General features: G+C 40.4%; 1 protein-coding gene across 2 annotated transcripts; it reads right to left on the bottom strand.

Annotated features, from left to right (window-relative positions):
* Positions 1 to 1,768: 1,768 nt before the first annotated feature.
* On the bottom strand, positions 1,769 to 9,574 carry LOC139120075 (E3 ubiquitin-protein ligase TRIM56-like). 2 transcript variants are annotated; one of them, XM_070684152.1, is made up of 4 exons: positions 9,083 to 9,574; positions 4,814 to 6,262; positions 3,566 to 3,641; positions 1,769 to 2,909 (listed from the first exon to the last, which is right to left on the bottom strand). In XM_070684152.1, the coding sequence occupies exons 2-4, from the start codon at positions 6,242 to 6,244 to the stop codon at positions 2,830 to 2,832; spliced, it is 1,587 nt and encodes a 528-aa protein (XP_070540253.1). In that variant the 5' UTR covers positions 6,245 to 6,262; positions 9,083 to 9,574; the 3' UTR covers positions 1,769 to 2,829. The 2 variants fall into 2 exon arrangements, with proteins under 2 accessions (XP_070540253.1, XP_070540252.1); XM_070684151.1 differs by having other exon boundaries at positions 3,566 to 3,780.
* Positions 9,575 to 10,158: the final 584 nt, after the last annotated feature.

The following is a 10,158-nucleotide window of genomic DNA, read 5'->3' on the forward strand; positions in this document are numbered from 1 at the left end:
GTAGCATGCGCCCCGAAAGTGAATGACTTAAACGGTTACTCAAACTTTGATTAAGCAATCTTTGAATCATTCTCTTTCAAAATCAAGAATAAGAATCGGGGAGGGCGCTATGGAGAGGAAGAATCAAATTTTCGATTTTCGAAATACTACACCAAGAGCTTCAAAATTTGTCCCAAAATGTGGTAGACCAGAAAAGAATTGTTTAAAGCTTGAGAGTCAGAATATCTGTCCCGAAGGCGCATTCTGCCATACAGCTCATTTAGCTGTAACTTTTTGAAGTATTTAATTTTACATTTTATTATGTCTGCTCTGCACACTTTCTTGTTCACGTTAAAAATATTTACCGAAAAGACAAGTATTCAACTTACCAGCATAAGCAGGTCTTTGTTTAAAGAGGCACTCCCATTTGGTAACATTTTTAAAACACATTTTTTTAATGCCAACGGTCGATATTTGACGTGGCGACTGCGCGCGGATCGCGAGATATCGATAAAAACATGTCATTTCCCGACCGTATTTTTCCCATCCCGAAGTTTTACGATCGTTTCTGATTATGACGCGAAACCCACCGAAGGTTTGTTGTTGTGCTGATTGACGATATTCTAGGGAGTCCATAATAAGTTCGAACGACGCAATATTACCACCCACTGCGAAGACTTTATAAAAAGCATTATGCCTTTACCACAGGTCAGTTTTTGAAAACTTCTTCTTAGCTTTGTCGTTGTCATTATTCTAAATCAGTTGTATTATATTTTTAACCAATACCACATAAACATAAGTTTTTATGTGTTAAATATTAGCCGCCTCCGATGACTACATTTTGTCGTCTGCCACACAGTACGCCGCGCGCGTGGTATGCGTCTATGCATACCACGCGGTGGCCGCTATGTATCAACAGCACGTAACTGGGCTAGTCACCTATGCGAATTCTGTTGGAATCAGCAAAAATCGTTTTTCGTTTTATCACCAAGTCAGTAAGACTCAGCTTTCTCCCACGGGGCATGACCGAACACCGAGGCAAGTGGTACTGTGGCGTACAGCAGCGTCAGTGTAGACTCGTACTCCATAGCTTAGTTGAAAATGGCCCCAGTGCCGAACGTTCGATGTTCGGAAGCTGAATTTAGGTGGGCCACCGGAATTCAAACTTTTACTTTTTTGAAGACATGTTTTTATCGATATCTCGCGATCCATGCGCAGTCGCCACATCAAATATCGACCGTTGGCACTAAAAAAGGTGTTGTAAAAATGTTAGCAAATGGGAGTGCCACTTTAATGTCCAATGTTATTGTTTACAGCAGAATTTTGGTCCGGATTAGAATTCATTTGTCAACAACGACATTGCCTATTGGACACAATACTACTGTATGCATCGACAATTCTCATAATTTGCACTAAATCACTCTTTATTGAAAAAATAGGAAAATAGTTTGTTTCATTGAATAAAAATAACGAACAAATCAGTAGGGCTTCTGTGCATTTAAAATTGATATAAAAATAATCGTTTAAAGTGGACATACGATGAAAATCACAATGTAATTAAAATGAGCAGAAACTGTACACTGTGGACAGTCCACTGTGCCTTTTATTTTCTATTATTGGTATAGTCTCTCGCGCGTGCGAGGGAGGGGGTTCGGCACTCGCGATTACTTTTCCAGCTCGCGCCTTCGGCTCTACGCTTGCAAATCCCCTGCCCTCTACCCCTGTATACCAATAATAGAAAAGAAAAGTCACAAGGGAGTGTCGACAGTCTACAGAAAATACTGAAATATCAGAGATCATGAATTTACAGTTTTACTGGACTAGAAATAAAATGTAATCTCGTTACAGTACGTGAAACTACTCTGATGACCAGCCATGTGTGTGAAATACAATTTTTAGTGCAGATGATGTTATGAACATTCATCGAAAATAAGACATCACAAAATGTCCAAGTTTATGGAATGAAAAACAGCACCAGAGTAAATTTCTGTAAGACTACTCTGTAACATTGTACGATAAATGGACAAACAAAGTCCTCTAAAATGCAACACGTTGTTAATTTTATCAGTCCCTATCAACATTGTCTTCTCCGTATACTTTAGGAAAAACGATTGACAAGAATGTAAATTTTGAAAGTTAAATGTCTGTAGGACGTAATTTTGTGCAAGAGTATCTTGAAAGGCAGCAGCAGTTCCCCACGGACTCCGCTTTTACACATTCTTGTAGTAAATATCTTCACTCATCGCCACATTATAATATACGCTAGTACATAATATGCGCCTGAAATTTTAAAGACTTGAATTTTTGGCCAAATATGCCGTAAGATAACTTTAAATCATTCCCTTAGAAAATCAAGAATAAAAATCAGGGGCCATCATGCAAAATTTGGTACAAGAGAAACAAATTACCCAATCATTTTCCGATACTTGAAATTCAAAATTAACTTTGAGGGAGAAAATGGAATCTTCGATTTTCATGAACATGAGATGGTGAAAACTTTAGTCACATCATGAGCTTTAAAATAAGCCCTAAAATTATTGTAAAGGTTTGAGAGTCCGACTATCTGTCCCCGAGGCGCATTCTACCTAACAGAACAGTAAGCTTCTAAAACAGCAACCGTCCCGAAATTCTTTACAGTATTAAAACATCAAACAACTGAAAGCGGCTACATGGACACGTGACTTTAGTTGGAAACTAAGTTTCGTAGGTTCAGCATGCGTATTGCCCGCAGCCATGGAGAGTTAAACGTCACTGGTCCGCACATGTGGCAGCGTCGTTAAAATGATAGTCTATTCTCCACGACAGCGAAAGTTCAAGGATATCGATGCGACCCACCAATTTCGTCATTCTTCATGTCAGTTCACCTAACCCCTTTTGCCGCCAACTGCTTCGTAACTCTCTGAATGTAATCAGGATCTGGATATCCATTCCTACAGAAAACACAAATACACGCCATCATTTGAGCGAAGGACCCCTCAGGTATGAAAGCAATCGTGAAGAAAGAATGTATTACGGTAACATTTTAAACTCACCATGAAAGGTCACAAAGTCTCGGGACTGTTTTCGACATTAAAAGATTCAAAGTTTCCATCGATGAAAAGCGACTGTTCTTTGTATATTTGGAGACGCCAAATCATCCTCCGTATAGAACTCACAATTTCTCAGAAACTTGACCCAAAATTGCTTTCATATTTGACCACACAAAGAATTACGACAGTGAAGATTGGACGGTCTCTCCGAGACGAATCTTGGAGGAGCGCCCCCTAGCGACGGACCTTCTGGTCTCACAACTGTATAATTGCAGTTAATATCCCAAACCAATCAACGCCTATAGACCCTTGGGGAGGGTCTATGATCTACGAAACTCTGACGGCAATCCCCACTGGTGTTATTATCTTGATGACCAAGCGACAAGTTTGGCAGTTTTTACAAGCTCTTTTTTCAAAGAGAAAATCACCCTATCGAAATGAATGCTTCAAAACTCTTTTCCAAGACTCTTTTCCAAACTTACATTTTGACTCGAAATACAAGATAATACTGTACGAAAGAAAAGACAGAAACGAGCGTCTCGCAACCATAAACCTACCGTTCAGGACCTCCTGTAGTACTTGTCTTGTGCTCGATGCCATTCCATATAACACAGTCAGGTGTCCCCCTTGGATCTGTACCGACAGTGAATGTTAAACCTCTATTGAAGGCAACATTCAGTAGCTTAAGCACGTTTTTACCTTCCTGCGTGGCAGGAAGGTATGCCATATATGTTCTACCGCGGTATTTATTTCCCGGACTTGGATATCCTTCCTGTTGACAAGAGAGCACATATGATTAAAGGGAGAAAGTTGATCTATTTTCAACTTTTTCTGATATCAAGAAAACATTGAATACTCGCATGAAATCGCTCATGACGACGGTACAAAACTACAGCAGTGTCAAACATTACCCTTTGTTGAATGCAAACAAATGATTTCGTTCGTGACCCTCAGACAAAATGGATTTTTCATATCATATGGACTTTCTTTCCCAAAGAATATATATATATATATATATATATATATATATATATATATATATATATATATATATATATATATATATATATATATATACATACAATGTGCCCTCCCGGTTATCACCATAATGGCTTTATGGCAACCTCTGAACTTGGGCACAGAGTGTACGGTTCACATTGTTGAGGATTGAAAATATGGACTCACCAGAGTGCTCCAACGGCAATACATACCATGAGCGAAGCATAGTGCCAACAGTGAACGCCCCTTATATTACGCAAGAGGCTGCCCAAACAATCTCATAGAGTGCTCTAACTACTATTAAAGCAGTGAGCGAAATACACAAAATGTATACAATGTGCCCTCCCGGTTATCACCATAATGGCTTTATGGCAACCTCTGAACTTGGGCACAGAGTGTACGGTTGTTATATATATATATATATATATATATATATATATAACAAAATGAAAAAGCTCAAAAGAAGCGAGTTTGTCCCTTTAACTCTCTTTTCCACCTGGTACACTTCTACACGTATGCAAATTAAAACTTAAAGATTAGTCTTCAGCTTATCGAAGCTTCTTGAAAACCCAATTATCTGTAATAAACATCCGAGGGCCGAGGACACGTGACAGAGAGCCATTTTTTACATTACACAAGATATACAAAGCCCACGTTTTTCTATAGATAACTCAAATTAATGAGATGAAGCATTTTTAATTTATGAATATAGGTATTTTCCTCGCTCATCAATTTTATATATATTACGCGAGAAATCATGTGATTTATAACTTTAACTCGGTACTACGAACTAATTAATACCATACCCCTTGAATTCCATCAGGAAAGTGGTACTCGATCACGATACAGCCACTCTTCGGAGGATCGCCTGAGAGAATAAGAGATTTATCGATTCGATGATCCATTTCTCCCTGCGGCATTTTCCCGAACAGCATCCGGGGTTTGTAGTCCGTCTTGCAAACAGGGCAGATCTGGCCGTTTGCCTGCACTTCTAAATCGATACAATTTTTGCAGAAAGCATGACGGCATGGTAAAGTCGTTTTATTTTGAATTGAACACCGGCAAACCCGGCAGGTGTTGGCGGCTTCCGTTTTCACCTTCTGCCCCTGTGGGCGGGTCGATGAGTGCTCGTTGTTCGCCACTGTCATCGGGGAAACTGCTCCCTGCGGTTCTGAGTCATCTTCTACGGCCACTCTGCCCATGCTTGATCCGATGAACGCGTCATTTATTTCAAAATGGAAGACGGTCCGAGGTGGGATTCTTCTGCGTTGTGAAGCGGTAACTTTCGTGACGTTTTCCAATTCTTCTTCAAAACTTTTCTTCCCGTTCAAAATATCGCACCGGTTACCATCTCGTGCGATGTTCGCGACATACGCCTGCAGGCTTTCCATGCGACCCATATCAGTTTTCAGCTTGTTCACTTCAGCAACCGCTCGTTCTTCTCTTTCCCGCGAGATCTGATCTATCTCCCCGAGCAGTCGCTCTCTTTCCTGCTCAATCTTCCTGATGGCTTTGTCTGCTTCCGTGGTTACTTTACTGGCCATATCTCCGCTCTGTTTCTTCAGCTCATCGATGGTTTTATCAATGTTCTCTTTTTCTCTCTTAATCGATGCTAAGAAGGTTTCGAAATGAGCGGAACTGGCCTCAACCAATGAAAGGTAAGCTAGAGCCGCATCTTTGATTTCGATGACGTCATGGATGGTGCTGTTGTGTTTTTCACGGGCGCACTTTCTGCACAGTGTTACCTGGCAATTTTGACAGAAGAAGTCAAGCAGGTCACCAATGTGCACCTTGCAAGGCCTGGGGGCGTTAGGGCTATTATACTCTTCCATGGTCAACAGCCTATGTTTGCTCAGAGATCGAACGATTTCGTGCGATCTACGGCATTCCTGACAGAAGAACTGGCAACAGTCAACGCACCAGATCACGGCCGGGTTTTCGCACATTTTACTCTCACATCCTTCACTGTCAACAGCGCCCTCTCTCGTTGAGATCATCTCTGGCAAACCTTCGGCGAATTGGTTACTCCTGAGACCGTCGACTCCCTCTGCGGGCAGCGGACACTCTTGCCTACACGATGGGCAAGTGAGCTTGCCTCGGTTACTCTTCGCCCACTCTTCAAGGCAGGCCTTGCAAAACGTGTGGCGGCAAGGGAGCATTTTGGGGCATAGCAGTCGGTTGGTGCAGATTTGACATGCCAGGTAGTCGTTGATGGCCTCATATACTCCTGTCGCCATTTCTACACTTCGAGTTATCTGCAAGTCAAAGTTGATAAAGTTAGGGACAGTAGCTTTAACTTCCAATAATATTTCCTTCGGTCGTATTCTATGCTACAAGTATGTATTCTAATCATACTGCCTAAGGTATGTTGAACTATAAAGTATTCGACTGGCAAACACTGTGTACACATGGTCTTGTGGACAAACAAATTCTATTCCAGACGGACAAGAATTCATCGGTCACTATAACAGTGGAAACTGCAGGCGTACGAGCAGTGACGACGAACAGAACACTGAGTATTTCCATATTAGTTCAGGAGTGAAAACGGAAACTGTTTGTAACCCGTGTACAGTGAGAGTGATGGAGCTGTTACCATGTTATGATAAGATAACATTGGACTAAGAAATAGTATCTGCGGCAGGGGAATGCTGTAGCGCCACCTATCGGTTACCCTTAAATTTTACAGCATTGTTCCTTTTTGTAAGAAAAAGTATATATGTACGTCATGTTTTTTGAATCCGAAGAATTATGCCGAGTTTCCATAATCGGCCATTGTCCTGACACATAGCACAACCATACTTGCAGTCAGTATAGGCAATTGTAAAAGTCCTAAATTTCATCGTAAATGTAGGGATGAAAGTCTTCACAATATTTACAAGATAGTCGGTAACAAACATAAGGGACTGGTCAGTTTCTTCGGCCTGGGGGGGCGGCGGTGGATTCATGGGGGGGGGGTCACCCTGTTTTTGACTTTGGTGATAGGGGGGGGGTCACCATGTTTTTGAATGCCCAATAGGGGGGGTCAGTGTGTTTTTGAATTTCGACACAGGCTCGTCATTGCCTAAAATGCATCGTGTCAGCCACAAATTTCATCATTCAGTTGTATTTTTCGGTGCGCCCTTCGGGCGCGATACTTTAATAATCAGGCATATTTTCAGCACGCCCAACTTTAACATATCAGGCATACATATATCAGAGATATCTGTATGTTCAATATTTTTCAGCGTGCTCTTTGAGCACATTACTTTAATATATCAGACATTTTTCAGCACGCCCTTCCTGTGCATGACTTAAATATACAAGAAATATATATCAGAGGTATCAGAATGTTTCATATTTTTCTCCGCGCCCTTCGGGCGCCATACTTTAATAAATCAGAGATATATGCCAGAGATATCTTGATGTTAAATGCTAAGTGACAGTGTACCGTTATGAAATCTGCATTTCATATGAAAAGCATGACAAATTCCTGATACTTTTCTGTTCTTTCTATGAGAATTCAGTATGAGAAAGCAACATGCACAAATATTTCACAATATATATTTGATAAAGTGACTTATTTTAGAGATAGAAAAATGACAAGATATCTTTCGTTGTCATTGATGCAACTGTTTTCCTTTGTGTCTCAGGTTTTCTGTAGAATGATGCTCTTTATGACCAAAATAACAGTTTAAAAGGCAGTTTTTGTCATTATTAGCTGTGCTTTTATGGTTTCAATGTTACAAGAAAAGGTCATCTCAGACACTGCACACATCAGATTTAGCTAAAATGCCTCTCTATGGCTACTTACGAGATTTAATTCGATGGCTGGCAAGTCTTAACACCCATCAAAATTTTGATTTACTGCTTTTTCCTCTTTGATATTAATGATTGACATCAATTTCTGTTCAGGACATCTGGTTAAGCATAGAAAATGTGAAATACATTCACAACTCATTCAAAATGTACTGTATTCAAACTTCAAGATTGACACTTTGAAATTCCTATCTTACAACTGACATATCAACAATTAAAACACAGAATGACTATTAAAATATTAATGTATGTAAAATCTAGTATATATATATATATATATATATATATATATATATATATATATATATATATATATATATATAGATATATATATATTATGTCCACCTTTTGTTTTACAGTTGTCGCGTGGGGGGGGGGTCACCCTGTTTTCGAAATTTGGGATAGGGGGGTCACCCTGTTTTAAAAATTTGGAATAGGGGGGTAAGCCACTTTTTGACGTCGGCAAAAAATAATCCCCCGCCCCCCCCCAGGCCGAAGAAACTGACCAGTCCCTAAGAACAATTGCACGTTGCAACAACAAAGGGGAGAAATAGGGAGTATCTCTCAGGGGGTGTAACGCCTGATTCGACTGTAGTCAGCCGTTCATAATTCCCCGCTTTATAACATGTACGTTCTGCATTGTATGCCAACCGTATCTTTTGGCGCGAAGTATCTTCGTTCAGCAACAACCCTACTGCTATACATAGGCCGACCTGCAGTCATTGTTTGCGAATTACCGCGAAACAATCACGCATTCAACGCCATACCACAGCGAGTCATAAATTTATCCAATTTTACTTGAAGGTCAGCACGCGATGTCATGCATGGGATTTCCCCGTCGTCTATCCAAACATATTGATAACATTGCATTGTTTATTGGGGTGATACTTGAAGCTACGCGACTTCATCGTACAGATATGGCGCGCAACACACTATCGTCTGAGGTGACGTCTTAAACGGACGACGGATCTTTTTAGAGTCTGTGACGGATGAACAACGTCCTGTTCTGGAGTCGAACGTGACCAGACTTCTGGAATTTTAATCAACACTTGAGGAATTCAAGAAATGCCTGGCGTGTTAAACCGAAAGAACAAGTTTCACACCCTGTAAAACGTATTATAAGATTCCATATTTATCGAACAGTGTTTTCAACTGTGTCATGGCGTTCGATAAACACAAATGACATTGCCGAGGAGTCGCACACTCAAGACAAATGTTTACATTTGACAACATTCCAATTTTGGCCAAACCACCAAGTCAATAATTGATTGCTACCGTACCTTGTTGAGTGTAAATACTGATCGGTTGTCAGGTATGTCTCCAGTCGACCGTTCCTCTGAGCTGCGTCACCTGTCACTTTCTGTGCACATGCGCAATGAGGTGATCAATTTCGCAGAATCTTGCGTCCTCAGGTGACCCTTTTGCCGGTCACTCCATGTTATGCAGACGATAGCGTGTTTTAAGATCTTGAGAGACTTTTACTGTTGAACTACGACCCCATTGATAGTCATCATCATCAACATCATCACCATCACCATCATCATCATCATCGTCGTCGTCGTCGTCGTCGTCGTCGTCATCGTCATCGTCGTCATCATCATGTAATATTCTGTGTGTGAACGGTACAAATGGACTGTTGACCATCGCTTTCAGAAGGTTTAGAAACTCCAAGTGTAGTGTGCAGACATAATTATGATTTCAAATTCCTACTGTAAATTTCATCATAAAAAATATTAATGTTCATTAAACTTGCGTCCTATTTAGCTTCTGGAGTATGTTACTTCGGGCAAGACGTCATCCGATTAAGTGAAGCCAACAGACTAAGAGTTTGACTCCTCCCCCCCCCCCCTAATCCCCGCAATTTTACCCAAAACGTTTTGTTTACCTTTGGTTATTAACGTAGTTGGAGAAAACAGAAATTTTCTGAACGAAGAATATATGCCAAAACCTCTAGGCGTCATTGTACCTACGCAATGAATAACTCATTAAAAATGAAACACGTAGGTAATAAGCGTTACAGCTCATGGCAGCTACAGTGATGCAACACTGAAATTTATTGCATTACAGGAAAGATATTTAACACAACTCTTGCAGTCGAAAATAGTCACAAATTGCTGTAAAGGTAGACTTACCTATTGGTATTTACTTTGGTGCTCACGTTCTCTCAACAGTTACTGAATTCTGATCATGAGTTGTGTTAACTTTGTGAGTATGAGAAACGCCACAAACGTTGAACACACACTCACATATTTTAGGTTTCGCTCATTTAGTGTTTGCTAAGTCATTGGACGTTAAAGTTTGATTAAAAAGAGAAAATAATGTAAAATGACGTTTTATATTTGCTTGACTTATTAGT

The sequence above is a fragment of the Ptychodera flava genome, chromosome 20, assembly GCF_041260155.1.
Source record: "Ptychodera flava strain L36383 chromosome 20, AS_Pfla_20210202, whole genome shotgun sequence".
Taxonomy (NCBI): domain Eukaryota; kingdom Metazoa; phylum Hemichordata; class Enteropneusta; family Ptychoderidae; genus Ptychodera; species Ptychodera flava.

Bases quoted from the DNA above. Each gene is read 5' to 3' on its own strand.
- LOC139120075 (XM_070684151.1), bottom strand. From the start codon at position 6,244: ATGGCGACAGGAGTATATGAGGCCATCAACGACTACCTGGCATGTCAA. The intron at 3,781-4,813 runs GTATGGTATTAA...TCTTGTCAACAG, and splicing joins TTCCTGATGGAATTCAAGGG to GAAGGATATCCAAGTCCGGG. The intron at 2,910-3,565 runs GTAGGTTTATGG...TGTTTTCTGTAG, and splicing joins ACTACAGGAGGTCCTGAACG to GAATGGATATCCAGATCCTG.